Source organism: Emys orbicularis, chromosome 10, assembly GCF_028017835.1.
Source record: "Emys orbicularis isolate rEmyOrb1 chromosome 10, rEmyOrb1.hap1, whole genome shotgun sequence".
Taxonomy (NCBI): Eukaryota; Metazoa; Chordata; order Testudines; family Emydidae; genus Emys; species Emys orbicularis.
In genome coordinates, this window is record NC_088692.1 from 33,567,137 (window position 1) to 33,588,878 (window position 21,742).

General features: G+C 48.6%; 1 protein-coding gene across 1 annotated transcript; it reads left to right on the top strand.

The window, feature by feature from the left end:
- Positions 1-984: 984 nt before the first annotated feature.
- NAA60 (N-alpha-acetyltransferase 60, NatF catalytic subunit) lies at positions 985-19,767 on the top strand. The gene is made up of 6 exons (XM_065412048.1): positions 985-1,160; positions 1,979-2,108; positions 2,848-2,944; positions 12,351-12,585; positions 14,242-14,428; positions 19,523-19,767. Exons 1-5 carry the CDS (start codon positions 1,051-1,053, stop codon positions 14,396-14,398), a joined length of 729 nt encoding a protein of 242 aa, XP_065268120.1. The 5' UTR covers positions 985-1,050; the 3' UTR covers positions 14,399-14,428; positions 19,523-19,767.
- The last annotated feature ends 1,975 nt before the right edge of the window (positions 19,768-21,742 follow it).

Sequence of the window (21,742 nt, forward strand, 5' to 3'; positions counted from 1 at the left end):
CCAGTGCTCTAGGCCACCTGCCACTTGGCATCTTGTAGAGAACACTTCTTGTGACTAGCAAGTGTAACCTGGCTCTGCGCTTCCTTTGTGCATACCAATGTGTGTTTGCTCTGCCACCTATTGGCTGCTTTATTCCCTGGTACTTACATACATTGACAATATTGTCATAGCAAAACTATAATGAAAGTTTTCTATAATTACACTGATTCTGGGGTGGGAAGAGAGGGTGTCAAGGTTTGTATTTAAACATTCCCTGCAGGGTGGATTGATTTACATCAGTCACTTAAATCCTAATTTAAATCACTAAATGGAAACTTTGATTAAAACTGATGATTTAAATCAATATTTCCATTTGTACTTTATTTTCTAAAGAAAGGTGCTTCTTATTGGTTGAGAATTGTTAAAACGTGTTAATTTACAATTAAATAGAGCCTTTACACTGGATTTGATACATTTTTTTGCCATTTAGGAGGGTACACCATAACTAGAGTAAGTATCCATGATGAGTGGAATCATAAAAACTAATAATTTGAGAACTGAGCCAATCACAGCTCAGGCACGGAGAAGCTATAACATAGGAATGTGAGATCACCCAGGTGGGCTCAGTGGATGATCCTGATGAGATACAAAGATGGTGTCTCCTGGAGTTAGAGGCTGGGTCTCAATGCTGTGATGACTTTGCAAGTCTCTTGCATCCAGTAGCACGGGCCTGGATCTTCCACAGGCTCAAGCTCCTAATACAGTACATGACCTATTGTGCCATAGTTATAAAGCGTGACCTCCAAATTTGAACATTTTCCCCCTAATTCTGTCCAAGGAAAAACTTGTAATTTAAATGAAAAAAAAATCCTTTTTTTTTTTTTTTTTTTAATCATGATTTTTATCTCCCCGTGCCATGCAGAACTCAGATTGGCCTAAGAATGACTTGCTTGGCAGTGAAGACTCCCCCTAGCCCCAGTGTTGCCTTTTTTCCAGATACTAACACGTCTCAAACCTGAAGCTTTCTGGTGCATCTTTCCTAATATGCTTCCTTTTCCTTTGCAGGTGTGAATGACAGAGGAGGTGCCCCCAACTGCAGTTAGTGACATAAACCTGCGTCTTCTCTGCCACGATGACATAGATGTAGTGAAACAGCTCTGCGGTGACTGGTTCCCAATAGAGTATGTAACACTCCTGCGGAGGGTGGAGGGGGTGCACGGAGAGACAGTCTAAACAATTAGTGTGAAAGTGTGGAGCTGAGAGCATAGGCAGGTACTGTGACAGCTGCCCCACATGCCGATGTACTTCAGTCCTGACCATCACCCACTGCCTGTCTAGTCCTGTGTCACCTATACAGCACTGCCAATGGTCCATCAGAATTCAGGGGGTCTTGAGAATGAACAGCAGAAACAGATAAACTCTCTTGTTTCTAAAGAATCCCAAAGCCCCCTCCAAGGGAACTGTGGGCAGCTTACAAGGAGCTTTGTAATAAAGGGGGGAAATCTTAGAGCGGGCTGCCTCTTTAAAGGGAATACTTTTGGGGGGAGAGAGGCGGGAGTCATGTTTCCACAAGAAATGATGGAATCCTTGTCAGTCGGGTTACTGATAGCATAGAATGAAATTAGCCAAGCTGGGATGTGGTCCAGACACCTGGGTTAACACCCACACCCTTACAAAAAGTGCCATGGGATCTTTAATGATTACATGCGGAGGCCTTAGTTTTTAACTCCATCCAGAAGAGATTCCCTCCATCAGCAAAGCTTCCTAGCTTGGATATCTATTGACTCCTGTAGAAGAGTGACACCTACTAGACTGCCAGCACTACTTCCTTCAGCATCTGAGTGTTTGTTGCAGGTCTCCCACTGAAGTCTTATTCTGGCCCAGCTTATGCTGTAACTCTGCCAGATTCCACAGGATGGCCTGACTGCAGGCTCATGGCTCAATTTGAAATGCTGTGTGTTCCCTAAGCATTCATGGGTATTGCTCTTTTTCTTCCCAGGTACCCTGACTCATGGTATCAGGACATCACTTCCAACAAGAAGTTCTTTTCCCTTGGAGCCACCTACAGAGGCACCATTGTGGGAATGATAGTAGCTGAGATAAAGAGCAGAACAAAAGTGCATAAAGAGGTAGGCAACCATAGTCTAAGATGAGATGTGCGTATACCCCCAAATGCTTACCTGCTCTGGGGCCCATTTCTCTCATTGCCTGGCTACTCATTTGAGCGGTCAAAAGACCAAATTTTTCAAGACCTTTTATTGTGCACCACCAGCAGTTCATTTTACTAAGCTCCAGTTGGTTACTGAGGGCATAACATGGCCTGTAGAACATTGTATTACTATTGATGTGTAAGAAAGAAGATCCCAGCTTGACTCAAAGCCTAGAGTCTGTTTGCAGAAGCTGGGAGTGGACGACAGGGCATGGATCACCACTGTCTGAAGACCGGCTACTGGGCTAGATAGACCATTGGTCTGACCCAGTATGGCCGTTCTTATGAAGAGTTGGCAGAAAAAGCACATTCTAGCTGGTAAACTGCTGACCTTTGATCTGGACACTCAAACGACACACAATGCCATTTAACACCTTTCAGTAAACGACTAAACATGAAACAAGTGTGTTTAGTAAATGATTACTATCCCCCAACTGGCAAGAAATATGAAAATAGCAGAAACCCCTCCCCCAGCCCAAACAGGTTCTTTCCTTTTCCTCCATTTAGGGGGCTGTGTTTATCTCCCCATTTCCAACAGCTCCATAAAGGCACCTGGGATAAGAAAACTCTTCTGTGAATAGATGCTTGCTTTGTTTTGACATTATACACTGTGCTATACACATGTATCCTACTAAATGCTTTGTCATGTCTCTACTCAGGATGGAGATATTCTAGCTTCCAATTTTCCGGTCGATACTCAAGTTGCTTACATTTTAAGTCTAGGAGTGGTGAAAGAATTTAGAAAACATGGAATAGGTAAGAACATTCTAAATAGCTTTTCTATGTCTTTTCTATGTCTGTTGCTGAGCCCCAATCCATTGTGTGGTTTATTTACCCCTTGTGACTCATGTTTGGTATATGGGTGAAGCTTATAGAACTAAGAATGCCTTGACTCTGCCCACTTCAGAGACTAGCTTGCACACTAAGCTTGTATAGAACTTGTCATGTCTCACAGAATTGGAAATAAGATACAGATTACATCACACTAGCTCACTGTTGCATATACAGAGTGATTGAGAGTGGTGGCTGTTCAGTGGCCTCTGAAAACAGTAGGTGGATCTCAGTCCTATTCCCAGTGGATAGCTGACCATGCTGAAAACACTGTCATAACTATCAAACTTGCTAGCAGTGCCAGCAGATCTGCTGTGGACTGAATGACTATGGAGGCAGAACTCCTCAAGCCCACGAAGCTGGTCCCTCCAGGATGGGGTTGAGGCATGCTGATATTGATGGTGGGGGGAGAAGGGGGAGCGGGCACTGCCATTGCTCATACTGTGCCTGTGTTGTACTCTGAGGGGGGAACTACTGGCCTCAGAGGCTGCAAATGTGTGACATCTTCTCCAGCTGTTTAAAAAAAAAAAGAGAAAACAAGGGGGATTCAAGAAATAGCACAATAATGTGGATCAGAATATGTCCATCAAGTGAGTGCAGTGATCAGTGTGAACCCCAGCTACAGCACAATAATTTCACTGCCATGGGGAAATCCTAGAGTAACAAGTCTTACCTCTTTGATGTGGCAGAATGTATGCTTCAAGGCCAGATAAAACGCTTTTCTTCAAGTGATTTGCACATGTATATTCCACTCTTGGGAAGTGTGCACAGCTGGTGGAAAATTTTCCCTCAGCGGTATCTGTTGGGACAGCTCAAGCTTCCCCTGCTGTCACTCGCTACTGCATGCAGGTATAAACTGGGGAGCTGCCCCAGCCCCACTCAGTTCCTCCTTACTGCCCATGACGGTTGTTGGAATGTATTTGTCTTGCTTTAATAAGTACTCTCAGCGTGTTATAGTTACTTGTTTGTATGGGCTTTAGTGTTAGAGCTTTCACTAACCAAAGTTTACTACTTTCTTGGTTCCCCAATTTGGGGTTCCATTGTTGGGACCAAGGAATACCTCGGTCGCTGGGCTTCAAGGCCTGTCTTTCATGTTCTAAACCAGGGGTGGGCAAACTACGGCCCGTGGGCTGGATCCGGCCCCTCGGAAGCGGCCCTCGGGCGGAGGGACAGAGGGCTCCATGTGCATTGGTCTTGCCTCCAGGCACCGCCCCCCGCAGCTCCCATTGGCTGGGAATGGGGAACCCCGGCCAATGGGAGCTTTGGGGGAGGTACCTGGAGGCGCAGCAAGGGCAGTGCACACACAGCCCTCCACCCCCCTTCCCCCAGGGGCCGCAGCACTTCCTTGAGTGGCGCGGGGCTGGGGCCAGGGCAGGCATGCAGGGAGTCTGCCCTGGCCCCTGGAGCTGCTTTAGGTAAGCCGGGCCGGAGCTCGAACCCCTCCTGCACCCCGCCCCCCAACTCCCTGTCCTAAGCCCCCTGCCTGCACCTTGCAACCTTCTTGCACCCCAATCCCCTGCCCTGAGCTCCCTGCTGCACCCCGCACCCCTCCTGCACCCCAACCCCTGCCCTGAGCCCCTTCCCGCAGTCCGCACCCCTGCCCTGAGCCCCCTCCTGCACTCCACACCCCTCCTCTGGCACAATTCCTTGCCCTGAGCTCCTTCTTGCACACCGCACCCCCTCCCACACCCCGCACCCCTGCCCCAGCCCTGCATACAATTTCCCCACCCAGATGTGGCCCTCGGCCCAAAAAGTTTGCCCACCCCTGTTCTAAACCGATGCCCATGAGTGACCCGCACTCTAGTTGTTTAAAGTATCTGGGTGAGTCTCATATTAGGGGTCAGTGTCAATTTTGTAAGGACTTCAATCTGGCTTCTCTACCTTTCTTGCTCCTTGCCTTGAAGTTTCTTTTGATGTAGGCTGCTCTGAAATGACCTTCAGAGTCTTCCTGGTTAGTGAGGGTACTGAGCGCTTTGGTTTCTGAGAGAAGTGCACCTCCAATGTTGGATGAGTCCTAGCACTGCTCACTTTCTCTGGTGGCTGGGAAGAAACATAAGGCTTCCACGGTGGCTGTTGGGAGAGGAAGATCATCAGTTCCTAAATCCACCAAGCAAGGGGACAAAGGGTCAAGTAGAGTGCAATAAAAATCGAAGCCCTCCTCCTCTCACTCATTAACCAAGAGAGCACCATCGACTCTGGCTCCAGGGCAGGCACCGTTGAGTCTGGGGCCCAAAGTAGTACTGTTTTTGTCTCTTGCACACCAGTTAAAGACAATTCTGTTACCATCCATGACAGAGGCATATGCTGGGACGAGGAACTTGTTGAGCTTGTTGGTGCCAGTGTCCCCAAAGGTGCAGGAGATTGTTCCTATGGTACTGGCAGACCATCAGTCTCCTGCATCCTGGACCTCTTATCTGTCAGTACCATTGAGGAAAGATGGTGGTGATGGCGTCTCTTCAGTTATCTCCAGTTTCTTGACACTAATCTTCAGTAGGTGTCAGGAGAAGGTGATTCTTCATCTTATGACTCTTATGTCTCCCAACCCCAGTGTCTTGCTCCTCCCCTCCCACATAAAAACAAGCGGAGGATAGGTATTTTTTATTCCCACCCCCCCTCCTGGGTCCCTCGTTGTCTCAGCTACCAACAAGAGGGAACGCCAGAGCAGCAGGCGACTGTCCCTAAGTTGAAGGACGCCAAAAAGCTTGACTTATTTGGTAGAAAAATGTGTTCTATGTTGGGGTTACAGCTTCGAATCCCCACCCAGCAGGTTTTGTTAGGGTGATATGATGCTAGCACCTGGGACTATGTACTGAAATTTAAGGATAAGCTGCCTGAGGATGCTAAACAAGAGTTCCTTTTGTGGGTGAATGAAGGGAAGTTCGTGATAAGAACTTCACTTCAGGATGGTTTAGATGTAGCTGACTTGGCTGCCAGGACCCTGGCCTCTGCCATCATCATGCATCGGTGCTCATGGTTGCACTTTTTGGGGTTGGCCTAAGAAGTACAGCAGACTATTCAAGACCTGCCATTTGAAGGGTCATCTCTCTTCCTGATGCAGACAGATGATAAACTTCACAGCTCCAAGATGACTCTGAACTCCTTGGTATGTATACTTCTGACCTGTCAAGGAAACACTTTCATCCTCAGCAGTCTCATCAATACCCTACTCTTGTGCCTTACCAGGACCTAACAGACAAAAAGAGAAGTTATAGGTGCAGGTTGATTTTCTTCTTCTGCAGTAGCTCCTGGTCCATCTAGGCACCCTGGGGGCACTAAACAAGCATGTTGATGGGCACAGGAAGCCTGTTGGGAAGGAGGCGGGAGAGTTTGCAGAGCTTCCTGCAGCTGGGGGAGAAATCTGGGGGTGGGTCTGATCCAGCCCCAGATGCCATGCAGGAGAAGAGGAAGTCCTGTCCTCCCTGGCCTAGCCGGGACTAGCAGCTGAGCCCAGCTCAGGTAGGAACCACGAGCCATGTCTTCCCCAGTCCCGCCCCTGCCCCACAGTGATTTACCTCTTTGCTGGCTGCCCTGGGCACCCAAAACGTACTGCTGGGGAGGGTCACATGACCACTTTTGTGGCTTCCCTTTGCTTCCCTGTCAGTCATTTTTCTGTGGGGGGAAACAAAGAAATCTGCGGGGGACATAAATTCTGCGCAGGTGCAGTGGCACAGAATTACCTCAGGAGTAAGTCGTGCAAGTCTGTCTTTACCTGGATGACTGGCTTGTGAAAGGCGGTTTCAGGTACTGTCCAGTGTCGCTTGTATCCAGTCAACTTTCAATGCGTTGGGTCTATTGATCAACTCAGATGCCTATCCTCTGAACTGGGGAGAGGATAGAATTTACAATAGCATTATTGGGCTCAGCTCAAGCCAGAGTTTTCCTTCCAAGGTCAAAGTTTCAGACAATTTGATCCATTATTTTAGATCTCAAGGTTCACTCACTGAACTGTATGAGGCTTCTTAGGCATATGGCGTCTTGCACTTGCAGAATCTGGTGTGACAGATTACATCTCAGGCATCTACAAAGTTGGCTGTCCTCCATATTCTCGCCAAGCCATTGTCCTCTAAACATCGTGGTGAGGGTGCCTTCTCATATTTTACCCTGTAGATATACATATGTGTTCCATTTGTCCACCATCAGCTGCCACTGTTGTCGGTGATGGATGTGTCTGCCCTGGGTGTTGAGCAGCTCATCTGGGTTCCCTGCAAATGCGAGGGTGTATGGTCCACACAGGACTTGACTCTGCACATAAACGTCAGGAAGTTGAACGCCTGACACCAGTCTGATAGCTCTCCTACTCCATATCAAGGGGAAAAGCCTGCTCATTTTCACAGAACAGTGGTAGTGTTCTACTTCAACAGCCAGGGAGGGGGCCACTTGTCCCTGCTCTGCCAAAACGCAATTCAGCCACACACACAGGTTATTTACAACTCAACTTGATTGGTCTTTCTGTCTGGATGTAGCCAGGTTCATTTTCCAGCTGTGGGGGTTTGTTCACATTGCAAGCAGGCCTGTTTGCAACGAGAACAAACGGGAAGTGCCAGCAAGGTCACAGTCTGGGTTCCCTCTTGGACACTTCCCTGGACGGGCAAGCTCCTGTACGCTTTCCCACCAATCCCACTCCTTCAGAGGATTGCTAAAAATCAGACTGGACCATGCCCGATTCATTCTTATAGCCCCAGCTTGGCCTCCGCAGCACTGGCTCTCCACGCTCCTGTCCCTTTCAGTGAAAGCTCTGATATCACTTCCATTGGACCCAGAGCTAGTATCTCAAGATCATGGTCGCCTGCTCCACCCAAACCTGCAGGCACTTCATTTAACAACCTTGATGGTCCATGGTTAGACTCTAGGGAGGAGTAGTGTTCAAAAGAGGTTCAGGATGTGCTTTTAAATAGTAGGAAACCACCTACTAGATCTAGTTACCTCTCAAAGTGGAACCATTTCTCTGTCTGGTCTTGACAATCTAGAATTTGGACGAAATCCAGCATATCTTGGCGTAGCTGTACCTAAAACAGCAAGGGTTGACTGTTAGTTCTATCAAAGTCCACCTAGCAGCTCTCTCTCCTTTCCCCTGTCAGGTTGGTGATCACTTTCTTTTTTCTAATAAGATGTCAATAAGATTTTTGAAAGTCCTGGAACAGTTGTATCCTCAGGTACAAGATCCTGTTTCTCCATGGGACTTAAACTTGGTGTTGTCAAAACTTATGGGACTCCTTTTGAGCCTTAAGACAGTTTACCCACGTCCTCATGCAAAGTTTGTGTCAAAAGTGGGTTTCTAACTTCCACATCAACCAAGTGATTTACTTGCCTTGCCTTTGTTCTCCTTGATGGGGAACAGCTGCACACTCTGGATGTCAGGAGAGCGTTGGCATTCTACCTCAGCAGGTCCAAGCAGTTCCGTTTGTCTTCCTAGCTGTTTGTGGCGGTCACAGACAGGATGAAAGGCCTCCCACTCTCTTCTCAGTGGATTTTGTCTTGAATAGCCTCCTGTATTTGCTTGTGCTATGACTTGGCTGACATGCTGCCAAATGGAGTGACAGCATATTTGACAAAATTGCAAGCATTCTCTGTGGCCTTCCTGGTGCAAGTTCCAAGCATTTGTAGGGTGGCAACATGGTCTTCATTGCATACGTTTGCATCCCATTATGCCATCAATCAGTATTCTGCCATATTTGGACGAGTTGTCCTCCAGTTCTTGTTCAGGTAGACTCTAATCTGCCCTCCTGATTTCATGAGTTGTGAGCCACTAAGAGTGGAATGCACATAGTTTTTTCTTTTAGTGATTGACCGTCACCTGTTCCGTAACTGTTGTTCTTTGAGATGTTCTACATATCAGTTCCACAACCCGCCCTCCCATCCCTCTGCATCTGAGTTTTCCAGCAAGAAGGAACTGAGGGGGTTTGTGGCCTGTTCCATGGTTTATACCTTCGTGCAATGATGCATGGCAACAGAGGGCACTCATGCCTCCTTGATGGGTATTGCTGAGGGGAAAATTTCTGACAACTGAATGGGACACACACACACCAAGAGTGGAGTGGAAATGTGCAATGCATCACGAAGAACAGCAGTTACGGAACAGGTTAGTACAGTTTTCTGGTGTGATAGCATGTACCATCCTTGTCCTTAAGCATCCAATTCTTAGAAAGAAATTTGCCATTCAAACACTAGCAGCTGGGACACAACGCCAAGTCTGGTAGCAGTGACCACGTTAAGGTATTGTGCAGCTGGGGCCATGTTAGACTTGACTTGATTTATTTGACCTGTTCAGTAGATAGGATTATAATTGTCCTCCCCTGAGCGCTCACATCTGCAGAGCTGCAGACCCAGGCTGATATGATATGCCATAGAAATGATCTGGGTTGTGTCTATGTGGGAAAGCACCAAACTGAAGCCTTGGTTCAAGTGCTGTCTTGGGACAGACTCTAGGTTATCCTGAGAATGGAATTCAGGGAAGTTGGTAAAGGGAGGGGTCTCCTGTTTTCATAAGGAGGTCTCTGAGTCACCTTCAGATGCCCCGGCTGGCTGGTGTATCTTGCTGGAGTTTCTCGATTAAGGTCAACATTTCTTGCACTTCCTAAATTCTGTCCCAATTTAATAACACATTTTTCTGAAAGACCCTCTCTAAAGTCCGTCCATCGCCTTGGATCAGAGTTCAGGATCAGATAGCTATTACAGAATAGTACATTGAAATGTTCCAGAGCTACATAACATTTGAGGGATTGACGTTTTGAGAGCTCTTCTTTTCTTATCCAAGAGCTCTTCCATTTCCACTCAAGAGCAAAACCTTTCATGCAAGCGACTTTTTGCTCCAGGCATTTTCCACCTTTTATTATAGCTCTGATTTCTACAGCAGACGCTACCTGGCTTCAGTTTCTGGCTCTTTCTTCTCCCGAAGCTAGAAGGGAACTGGATGGAGTGTGGGATGCAGACAAATGCGATACACTGTTGAGAATTTAAACTGCTCTTATTTTATTACTCATTTAGGTTTCCTGGGATGGGTGGGAAAGTGTGCAAAGTCTTAGCAATGCAGTAGTTACCTTTCCAGGTACACAGGAGAGAAATTACCATGCAGCTTCTATATTTAAATACTCTTCCACGTTGAATTCCCAAAACCAGGTTCTGTATTGCTGATATCTGGTTTGTCTTAATCCACCTCCGTGCCAGGGGCTGGACTGGATGACCTGTTGTGTAGGACCAGAAGAGACCTGTTGTTTTATATTAGCATCCTTAGCTGGCCTTGTTGTACTTAGGCGGGGGGGGGGAGATAATGTTATGTACTGGGTAGGGATTTTCAGAAGCACCTAAATGGCGTAGGGGTACAAGTCCTGACTTTCAATTAGATTTGTGCTCCTAAATTACTTGGGCACTTCTGAAAAATCCCATTCACTATGTGGTTCTTTACACATGGATTGTAAAAGTGTAGCACAAATGAGGTCCATGTGTTTGGACGTGTACTAGTGAATCATGTCTTTATTATTGCCCAGTGGTATCTCTGATGGGAGAAGTTAACACTAGCTTATCTTGGGCAAACTTATTTTGTTCAGTTATTGTAACGTGGCCATCTGAGATTCACATTGGAAATCATGCATGGAAGCTGTGCCCCATGACTGTATCCTGGGCTGTTCGTATGAGGCTTGGGGCACTTAGGTCACCTAAAATAGTCCATAGGGGTACAGAACCAGTAGAAGCCACTTCAGGTCAAAGGAGCCTCTTCGTATAGGAGGCTAGATATTCAACATTAGAGGCGTGTGTGGAGGCACATTAAGCTGGATCCAGCACACAGTACTGACTGCTCAGATAAACCTCCAGACCCAGTCTCCCAAGGCCAAGTGCATGCACTGTGCCCCTTCACTGACAAGTGCCAGATGAAAGATTCTAGATGGCTGGAGCCAAACTCCCAGGAGCTGATGGGGAGCTAAAGCCCTCCCTTATCGTTTAGCAAGACAAGTGCATGTGACCTGCTTGTCAATTGCATTTTGCTCTTTACAATTTCAAAATGACTTTAAAACACTGAGCGTTGCCACCTGAAGAAGAGCTCTGTGTAGCTCAAGAGCTTATCCCTTCCACCAGCAGAAGTCGGTCCAATAAAAGATATCACATCACCTACCTTGTCTCTCTAGAACAGGGGTCGGCAACCTTTCAGAAGTGGTGTGCCGAGTCTTCATTTATTCACTCTAATTTAAGGTTTCGTGTGCCAGTCATACATGTTAACGTTTTTAGAAGGTCTCTTTCTATAAGACTATAAATATATAACTAAACTATTGTTTGTAAAGTAACTAAGGTTATTAAAATGTTTAAGAAACTTCATTTAAAATTAAATTAAAATGCAGAGCCCCCCGGACCGATGGCCAGGGCCCGGGCAGTGTGAGTGCCACTGAAAATCAGCTCGCGTACCGCCTTCGGCACGCATGCCATAGGTTGCCTGCCCCTGCTCTAGAACACTGAATGTACTCCTGTGACCTAGCTGCTGCCAATCAAGGTGACAGGTCAGCCATTCTAAAAGTAAATGGTTCCAACAACCACCTTGCCAGCCCAATGGGAGTAGCTGTTTGGCTGGCAGTAGGCTATTGCTGGTAAGTCCTTGTGCCTGGAATGCTCATAACTGTGGGGGCCACAGCTGCATGTGTGGACCTTGTTACAGTCTAAATCCAGCCCTGCAGACTCCCACCGATCCATGGCTGTTAGGAGGGACTGCTCCCACCCTGTACAGCCTTGAGTTTTCTGAAGCCCAGCATTGTAGAGAGGAAGGAACCTATTAAGGCCACCCAATCCAGGTTCTGCTGACTGTTCTGAAAAGGGTGAATGAGAATGAGGAAAGATCTAGGAGCAGTGTTTCCTCTAATTTTTTACATCCATGTGCGCAATTAATTTTGTTATGTGTAACAATATAGAGGTGATGTGTTGTGGGAGTGGGACCAAGGGGTTTGGAGTGTGGGAGGGGGCTTGAGGGTGGGGCTGAGGGTTGTAGTGCCGAGGGGTGAGGGCTGTGGCTAGGGGTGAAAGCTCTGGGGTGGGGCTGGGAATGAGGGTTTGGGGTGCAGGGTGCCCTGGGGCTGCAGTGGGGAAAAAGGACACTCACCCAACCCTCTCTCGCCGCAGCAGCTCTGGGCCAGGGGAGGGGCTCCTCTGGCCAGGCGAGGGGCACCTCTCCCCACCTGTCTGCGTGGCCCTTGGGAGCCTGCTGCGCGGTTGTGCAGCTTACAGGGAACTTAGTCTAGGAGCTTTGTTCAGAGGCACTGATGGCTGGTGCAGAAGCTTGGCTGCACTCTCTACCCTGTCCCAGTAAGAGCACTGCTGCTCTGTGTAATGCTGTTCTTCCTTCCTTTGATAGGTTCCCTCTTACTTGAAAGCTTGAAGGATCATATATCGACAACTGCCCAAGACCACTGTAAAGCCATCTACTTGCACGTCCTCACCACCAACAACACGGCAATTAACTTCTATGAAAATAGAGACTTTAGACAGCATCACTACCTGCCCTATTATTATTCTATCAGAGGGGTCCTCAAAGACGGCTTCACCTACGTTCTATACATCAATGGTGGACATCCTCCTTGGACAATCTTATATCCTTTACCCTGGACTTGATTAGCTGCAGAGTGAGATATCCCAAATACCATGTGTCTGGTTAAAACAAACCCTGCAAAGCAAGTCTGTTTGCAATTGACTGATCCCAGTTTAAGGATCTGGATTCCTTGCTTTCCAGAGGAGATTTGGATTTGTCTTGGACATGTTCGTGCCTGACTTCCTCAAGGGTGCTATTGGCTCCGTTCAGGAGAACAGTACATGTCTCTTGTGAAGTTAGGGGTGTATATCTTTTCTACGTTGGGTGACTGATGGTAATGCAACTGTTTAGCTAGGACTAGGTGTGGTGTGGATGGGCACTGTGCAAAACTCCCTCAGCACAGCTCTGCTGACTGCACCTGAGGCAAGACCTGCAGCTCCTCCCCTGCTATTCCAGTCCCGGGCTCCCCACATGGCTCTGTCAGTGTATCTAAGGGCTCCTGTATACTACATATGCTTTGCTGGCATAGCTGTGGCAGCAGAGCCCCCTAGTGGAGATGGAGCACAAACCAACAGTTGTTCTGTCAGCATAGCGAACGTTGTTCGGGCAGCTGGTATAGCTATACCAACAGAAGCACCTTTCAGTCAGCATAGTGATGTCTACACTGGGGGGTTTGCCAGCATTGCTGTGCTGGCTAGAGGGTGTGATTTCCCACCCCCTACGCTCCTAGCTGACATAGCTCTGCTAGCAACACTTAGTATCCAAAGCCTTAATCCCAACCTACAGCATCATCATCTGATCCGGTCTTGGCTTCCGCTTGAGCAGAGACTGCTCCATTGTGTGGTGGTTTCCACCAGGTGCCTTCCAAATGGTTTCACTACTGATGTGATTGGGGACTTGAAGTCAGGTCTCGGATATGAAGGGCTAGTGAGCTCTTCTCCTCCTGTCCAGAGAAGACAGACAGTGTCTGCCCTCTGTTGGGTATATCAGAAACGTGCTAACTATTGTAGGTCATGCAGGTGGAACCTTCCCAACGCTAATGGTGTGGTGGGCTCCAAATGCAGCTGGAAGCATGCTATTCAGTAAGGTATCTTACTCCACTCTTCTGAACGGCTCTAGGGATTCACACTCTCCTCAGGGAGGCAGGGTGGGTACAGAACAGAGATGACAAACTAAATTATAGGATATGCTTCAGGTCCGTCAGTCTGGGGGGGAGCGTAAAGCAGTCCCTTCTCCCTAACTCCTTAATGGTAACCAGGGCTTTGGAGCTGTGCTCTGGCTCCACTCCAGCTCCAGGCAAAAACCTGCAGCTCCACTGCTCCAGAGCTGCTCCACGTTCCAGCTCCAGGCTCTGCTCCAAAGCCCTGATGGTAACATGTAGTTGTAGCTGAGCAATCAAAATGTCTGTGCTGCCAGACGGGCCATGGCTTCAGCAGCTGAAGTGCTGTGGAATGAAAGTGATTATTCAGCTAAAGCATTTCCTGGGCATATTGTAAGGAATGTTCCCAAAGTGTCTTATTCTTACTGTGCAGTACAGACCTGCTTATTTGTACCTGAGCAGTTAGCTATGAAGGGCAGGTAGCTGGCCAGTGCTGCTTTGCCTGGCCTAGCTCTCATTGTCTACTACTGTCCTACAAGCTGCTGTCAATACAGTGTTTTTTAGGTTGTTTCTTACATTTCACTGTAAATGTCCCTGTTGTCCTTAACTGAGGCTCACTGACTACCTACAGCATATTGGTTCAACGCTCGCCAGCCTGAGCCCATGTTCGATTCCTCACCGGATATACCGCCAAGCCCAGAGTCTCCTCCGCAGCCTGCTGCCATGGTCTGGCATTTCCGCAAAGAGTGGCATTGAATACAGCCGGGCAACGTGACCCAGTCAGAGGGTGTCGGCAAAGCGAGAGGTAGGCAGCTGTGAGAATGGGGTTTATCTTCTCTCTGGAGCCCTGCACTGCAACAAGCCAGTGGCATAACAGACCCACCGTAGCGCCTGGAGCACATGAGGCAAGATGCCTCAAGCAAGGGTCACTGCAACATAGACTGTGTGCCTCAACGTACAATTCAGCCTCTTGGAAATGGCTAGAGCCCAGCTTCTGAGAGCGCTGCACCCTGGGATCCCTCGGTGCAGGGCTGTACACTGGCAACTATTTAATAATCTTGCCTCTTTTGTTATTGACTTCGCTCCTGCTACAGTTGATGGCAAATGCCCATTGACTTAAGGCCCTGATTTCCCCCCTCCCCCGAGAATTAACTTGATGTAATTTATTTGAGCCCAGTGAATGTTGTTAAATGCAATCTCCCACTGCTGCAGGTGACCCCTTTCCTTGAGCGTTTAGAGCAGCTCAGCTGGGCCCTGAGCATTTGAGACTGTGTGTGCCCCCCTGCCCCCCCCCCCCCCCGCCCCCCCAGTTCCGCAGGGTCTGGAAATCAGCATAGTAAACTCCCCATTCTCCTCCCACTGGCTCAAATGCGCAAAGCCCCAGTGTCTGACTGTAAGCTCTTCAGCGCAGGAGCTCCCACTTCGTTCTGTAAAGCACAGTCTGTCCTGTCCTTTCCATGGTTTTCAGACAGCTGTTCTCTTGTCTTTAATAGGATAATTCTTCCCTTTATCTCCTGAATCATCTGGCTCTGTACTGATTCCAGTGATGCGGGCTTCCTATCAACAACCCAGCCTCTTAAAATTGACCACTCAGCTGTGGATTGACTGAGATTTGGCAGACCATATGCTTGACTTGCTGCAGCCCTGACTTGCCATCTTCTTGGCCCAGAGTCCCAAGGAATCCTGTGTGGATTGACAGTCATTGCTGTCTTATAAGGGGTGTCACTGTGCTGTAGGCAAGTGGCCCTTCCCATTACAGCTCTGTGTTTTACACCTTCCCTCCCCTCCCGCTCTCCTTGCCTTTGGCCAGTACTCACATAGATGCACATAGTTGTACATGAGATGGACAAGGATGCAGTCATCTGCTTTGCCATAGCATAGCTAATGACAGGAATGCACGATAAGGCAATCAACATGCACTGACCATGTTAGAGCCCACAATACATCAGAGGGCCAGGGCTGGAGTGGGCCCGCCATGTCCTCTCAGTCCAAGGGCAGATGGAAATGGGGCACATTTTCTCTTGGGCTCCCATGCTCCTGCTGATGAGTCTGTGTTGCTACTGGTAACACTCCTGCCCACTCACAGGAAGGAAACTGCTGCTGCGATGCCCAGAGAGAGTCATCACCCCATGACTTAAAAAGAAGCATCTGATTCATGATGCTCTAAAGTAGAAGACAGGGATTGAAATTGCTGTTTCATAGTGAAATATATATACTGTATAGATCCTTCTGCCTTGAGTCTGAGCTAGAGCTCACCAGGATAGGAGTGGGGGAGATGTATAGAGTTATTCCTGTAGTTGGAGCCCCAGAGGGAAGAGTGAGCCACCTCCATTCCCTTAAACTGTCGCCGTTGGAACTGGAGTTAACCTCCCGCAGGCTGTTTAGGAATGAGATTTGTTCACAGATCGCTGCTTTTGAAGAAAATTAGCTGCTGCCCCACTTGTGTTTATAGAGACTGCAGGCCATGAGAGGTGTGGAGGGGGTGCGCTGATGGGCAGCCTTGCTGGATCTGTGCCAGGAGTCTGGTATTGAAGTCCCTGTGGAGGCTGCAACGTGACTGTCAGCAGTGAAATGCTTGCTTTGTTTGCACAAGACTTGTGCAGGACACTTGTCTCCCTATGTGGAGCTTGCCAGACATTGATCTCCTCAATAGGCAGAAGGCCCCAGACCTCCCCACGTATTGAATTAGTGTGCAAAAAGACCCCATAGCCACAGGAGGGGCACCTGAATGCTAGCAGGACATTGGAATAGTGCTGTCCCATCGGCTCTGCTAGTGGGATCAGCTAGGACTGAGCAAATAGGAGCAAAGCATACACTGTGAGTAAATGCCTGGCCTCCTTCCAGCAATTGTCAACAAGCCCCTTCTTCCCCTGGCGGAGGCTGTGCCCCCTTGGCTCTGCACCCCCATCCCCACTGTTCATGTGCCCACTTTGAAACTGGGAGTTGGCAGAGGAAGTCTTGAACTAAAGCTGGTGCGTTGTCTCCTGCTGCTGGCAGTGCGGGTGGCAGGTAACTAGGAGGTTACTACGGAGACAGGGACTGATGGGGTCTTACAGCACAAAGTTGGCCTCTGAAAGTAACTTAAATCTGCTGGAAGAATTAGCTCTCCAGATATCACTTAAAGACAGGTCAATGTCTAACTGTAGAGGATAACTATCCCCTTGCTATTACCATGCCAGCTGCTATCTAAGTGGTGTGGGAATAGCGTCCTATCTTGTCAGGGGCCTCTGCCTGGCACTGCCAGCATCCTAGATAAAGGACAGTCTTGGCAGCCCCCGCCCCTTCAGGAGGCTCTGAGAAGCCCGTTTTTAATACAGAATGTGTGCTGCAAATACAGCTTGCACTGTGTAACCCTGTCCCATGTGGGGTGGAGCCAAGCCCAGGAAGCTTTTTCAATCAGGCCCTGGGATGCTGCTGTGTGTCTTGCCTTGAGGCAGCAGTGGGGATCATTGTTGAAAGTGCTGTTCATTTCCCAGCTCAGCAGGACACACTCAGCTTCATTTGTTATATTGCTGGAATAGATTGTTTTATCACAAAGGAGACTGTTTCTCGGTTAGAGCAATAGTGTGTGAGAATAGCTGGGATTTCCCCGGGTGGAGCAGGAATGTGCCTGTTGTGGAGCTGGTACAGATGTACAAACTTCTGCTGTGCAGTGGGGAAATGGCTGAGCTTCAAAATGGAGGCTTCACTTTGTGTAGATCACGTGGACTGAAGGAGGCTAATGACTCGAAGGGAGAGAGCCGTGGGGGAAAACTGGAGGATGGGTTGGTGTTGGGGCTGTGCAGCCATTGCTTTGTGTCTAATTCGGTGCAGTGAGGCAGGTAGAGCCCCTGCCTGAGAGAGAGAGGGCAGTGACCAACCAGCACGGGCTGGGGCCAGAGTTTTGTGGGGAAACTTCCCCCATTCTCAGTGAGGAGGGGAGATCTAGCCAGTGCCATGCAGTGATCTCACCAGGTCCTGCAATGGGATGATCTTCACCCATTCAGACTGAGAATCAGCCCTCCTCCCCCACCAGCGATGCTTCATTTTTTGCATGTCCCTTACCTCTAGCTAGTCTTTTGGCTGGGGGGCCCTTCTCTTGCAAAGAAGTTGCCTTCCAGGGAGGAATGGAATCTCTGCAAATGTATGTGCACTCCCTGCTCTGCAGCCAGAGCCACCCCACCCAGCAGGCTGGGCAAGATGACAGTCCTCTCCTCCTGACACTGAAATGTCTTAGATCCAGCTGGTAGCTGGTCAGGAGATGACCGTTAAGCTGCTTATAAGTGGGTTTTTAAAAAGGCTACTCTGAGCCAAGCCTGTTTCCTTGGGATGGGCTGACACCTCCCCAGAGCAGAACTCAGCCTTGTTCTCCCATCACCTTGTTTTTTCTCTTGTTTCCCTGGCCCACCGGCCTGGTATGGATACCAGTGTGCTCTGTATTTGGGGCGGGGGAGGAAGATCTGTTTCCTAATCATCCAACAGAAACTTTTAGCAAATTTTATCAGTGTAAAGAAGTTCTAACCCAGTATTCATTATGCACTCAGGTGCTGGGCCACATGGGATGTTAAGCGGTGCAGCCCTTGTGGGGTACATCCCTATGCTAATGGGAAGGGCAGCCTCCCTCTGATCTACCCAGCCCTCCAGACTCTGGCTGATTTACAGCAGCCTGAGGTTTCCTCTCCCTTCAGTGCCCATCTGTATTCTAGCCAGGAAACACCATCCTGCTTTCCCTGTTGGACCTGTGCTGTTGGTGGTATGGGAGCTAAGAGGGTGAGGAGACTGGAGACCTCTGTAATAGACTGGATCTGCCCCTCACTGGCAACCTGCTGTCTGGGTAGTTAGGAGTGGGTGCCATGCAGCTTTCTCCTGATTGCCATGAGACTTGTACTGCTCCTGGTTGGGCCTGAGTGGAATCTCTCTAGCTTCTGTGGGCAGGATGTGGAGGAAATGTGGACAACCTAGGACTGATGGGCTTTTCCTGGGGAGGGGAAGTTACCCTGTGGAACCTCCTTGTTCACTCCCTTGCCCTATCCCCATGCACATGTCCTAGTACTAATGAAGTGCAGGGCCACATGGCTGAGTTAGCCTGCTCTTATACACACAGGAACCACAAGGGGGAGTGATCAGTCTGTTAGGGATGCAGCCACTGTATTAGCATGTACTACAGAGGAACAGGTTCTCTAGCTGCCAGTAAGATCACCAACAATCCTTCAGTTGTGGGGCTGCCACAGAGGCACTCAGAGAGATGGGGTCTGATTGGCTTGAACTCCTATTATAGACCCTTCGTGGAGAGGCCTCGCCATTCACAGTCGTGTGACAGATGGCTTTATTCTCAACATGCTTTTAGATGGTTCTTCCCATTGTACATGAGTTGGGTCCCCAGTGGAGAAACCCCTGAGCTCTCCCTTCTGTGCCAGTGATCTTCCCAGGCAGAGTAGCCATTGACAATCTGCTTTGGCCCAGCCCTCTGGCCAAGAGGAGTTGCCAATTGAAACTCTTCCTAGTAATGCTGTATAGAGGCTCCCAGCTGTGAAATTATAGGGGTACCTACTCAAGCCCGGCTCCCTGCCCAAGCAGACTTAGCCAGATGCTCTGTTTGAGCTCTCAATCATGTATTCTACACTGTAGTATTTAGGACAGTGACTATACCAATTTAAATGACCCCTGATCTAGTGGCTGCTGGCAGATTCCATTTTCTCACCTCCAGAGGGAGAGGCTGTGGTTTCTCTCAAAGCATCTTAACCTAATTTGCAGTAACTGGTTTTGTATTTTTTCCCCCTTATGTAGCTCATTTTTTAAAAAGTGCTTGAGGAGTTAGTCGCTAAGCATGCTTCAGTGTACATTGGGTTTGTTTTCCTTGCACTTTACTATGGCTCTGAAATGGCTGTACAATACAGAATCGTTTTTCCTGTGGGCCTAGGTTTGAACTCTTCCAACTGTTTTTGTACCTGTGGCTGTTGTCCATTCTAATGCCCAATGTCCCAGCAATGGCGCACGTCCAGAGGAGCCAAGCTACCTACCTGCGATGCCCCTTTATGAACTCTGTCCTCATTGCAAAGGTGTCAGCCACACATCACCCTGTCACAACCCTCCTGTCCCCTGTATTTATTGAAGAGCATATTGCTGCCACAGTCAGCCTGTCTCTCTAAATGTCAATTAAAATGATTTTTTTCTTTTGTGATTCTCCTGCTTGCTTTCAACTACAAGTCTGGATTTAAACTGCTGCTCTTGCCAACGGCAAGTACCCTACAGTGTGCTCCATAAACACAGGTGACAAAGGCAAAAAGCAGCTGTTCTCCTTGGAGCGCTGGGTGAGACAGCTGGGCCATCCTCCCAGACAAGGTTTGCCCCAGTCAACCCTAGCAGGGAGCATTGCTGAGAGGCTTCAGTGACCAGATTGCTGGAACAGTCATTTCCCTTCAGAAAGTGGCTGGGGAGAGCCTGGCCCAGGGTCAGCACAATCCTGCACACCTATGAATTTTGGTTGAAGTGACATATGGTAGTGTTCTTGGCACTGTCAGGGCTCTCTGCAGAGCAGCTCTTCTGTCTCATCATCAGGCCCATTTGCACCATTTTATCAGCAGGTTTTTCTCCTGGGGGGTAGTTAGATTCATAGTTCACCCTCTCCTCCCCACCCCAACACTTTCTGGACGCCTGCATTAAGGGGGTTGTACTGACAGAAGCATCTCACTGCTGCTGATCCAAGCACATTCCTTGGTGCTGCCCCTATTTTTGCCTCTCCCCCTCATGTAGATTGGGGGGGGGGAGAGAAGATGGTATCTTATGTGGAAGTCATACTACCCCCCTCCTGGGCAAGCATAACCCCAGCCTCTGCTCTCTCCAGCTCCATGGGGGCTGGCTGATGTAATACTTGTCACTTTATCTCAAGACCTTCCCATCTTCTCTGGTCCTTCTGACAGAGCACATATAGCCAATAACCTTAAAGGACCTAGGGGAGCCTCCCTTACTGACAGTACCTAACCAGCACAAGTGTAAGGGGAGGAGGCTTCTGCCTCTATTTCAGCCCCATTGTAGCTGTCACTGACCTCCAGTGAGGCCTCACCAGAGCAATCTGTCTGAACTAACCAGATCCTGAGTGCAGCCCTGCTGGCTGCCAGTTATCCTAGCCCCATAGCATTGGCATTATGCAACCATAGCAATGAATCTGGCAGGTTACAAGGACAGACTGATGGGGGTGACACCTATCACTGTAGTGCACAGGGATGACACACATGGTGTAGAGAATGTCTAGGATTGTTATTGTGATCAAGGTTAACAGGGACTTCCCTGAAACTACATACAGTTCTGCTGGGCTGTAGTGAGATGATTTTTAAGGCTAACCTGACCTCTTTCCCAGTCTCCAGGGCAGTCTAGTTAAGGGCCCCTGCCGTGACTTCAGGGGAGCTAAAGCTAAGCTCCTCTCTTGCCGATAGTAGTGGACTGGCTCTAGCAGAGATGGTTAACATCTCTCTGGGGAAACCATCGACTAATCCACATTTCCATTCTGGTTGTCTGCCACCAGGTGATTTTTTATTTTTTTTAATTCTAGCTGTCTCTAAGAAGCAGGCAAGGGGCAAAACATTGAAAAACAATGTTAGAAAAGTACAGATTTTTGTGAAAGTTGCAGTCCCCCAGCTTTATCTGTGAAAATCCACCCATGTTTGGCCACTTAAGCCTTTGGGAAAAGGAGCTTGCCCATGCTTTGTGAAGACTTACTAAAGTTTAACTGCAAAAATCTCCAGAGAAGTTGGTCCAATAAAATGTGACTCACCTTGTCTAATATCTGGGACCAACACTGGAGAGAAAAAAATCTCCAAAGACTGTCTTTATAGTGCATGTTCCCTACCCTCCCAGCTCCTAATGTCAACCTGACTGCATGCACCAACCCTACAGCCCCACTGAGCATGCTCAAGCCCAGAGCTATGGGAGCAAAGCCAAACTTTCCTTGTAATGGCTGTTCCTGGCTGCAATGGGGCTAGGTAGCAGAGAGTAGAGAAGCGGTCCTTCCTGTGTGCTAGGTGCCATCCCCTGCCCACTCTCACTGGCAACCAGGCACTGTAAAGTCACTGAAACACCGAAGTGACTAGCAGACCTAGGGTGCTGCAGAGGACGACTCGGGGGAGTAGATGGAACAAGGAGC

Bases quoted from the DNA above. Each gene is read 5' to 3' on its own strand.
- NAA60 (XM_065412048.1), top strand. From the start codon at position 1,051: ATGACAGAGGAGGTGCCCCCAACTGCAGTTAGTGACATAAACCTGCGT. The intron at 2,945-12,350 runs GTAAGAACATTC...TTCCTTTGATAG, and splicing joins ATTTAGAAAACATGGAATAG to GTTCCCTCTTACTTGAAAGC. The intron at 12,586-14,241 runs ATATCCTTTACC...ACTGAGGCTCAC, and splicing joins CATCCTCCTTGGACAATCTT to TGACTACCTACAGCATATTG.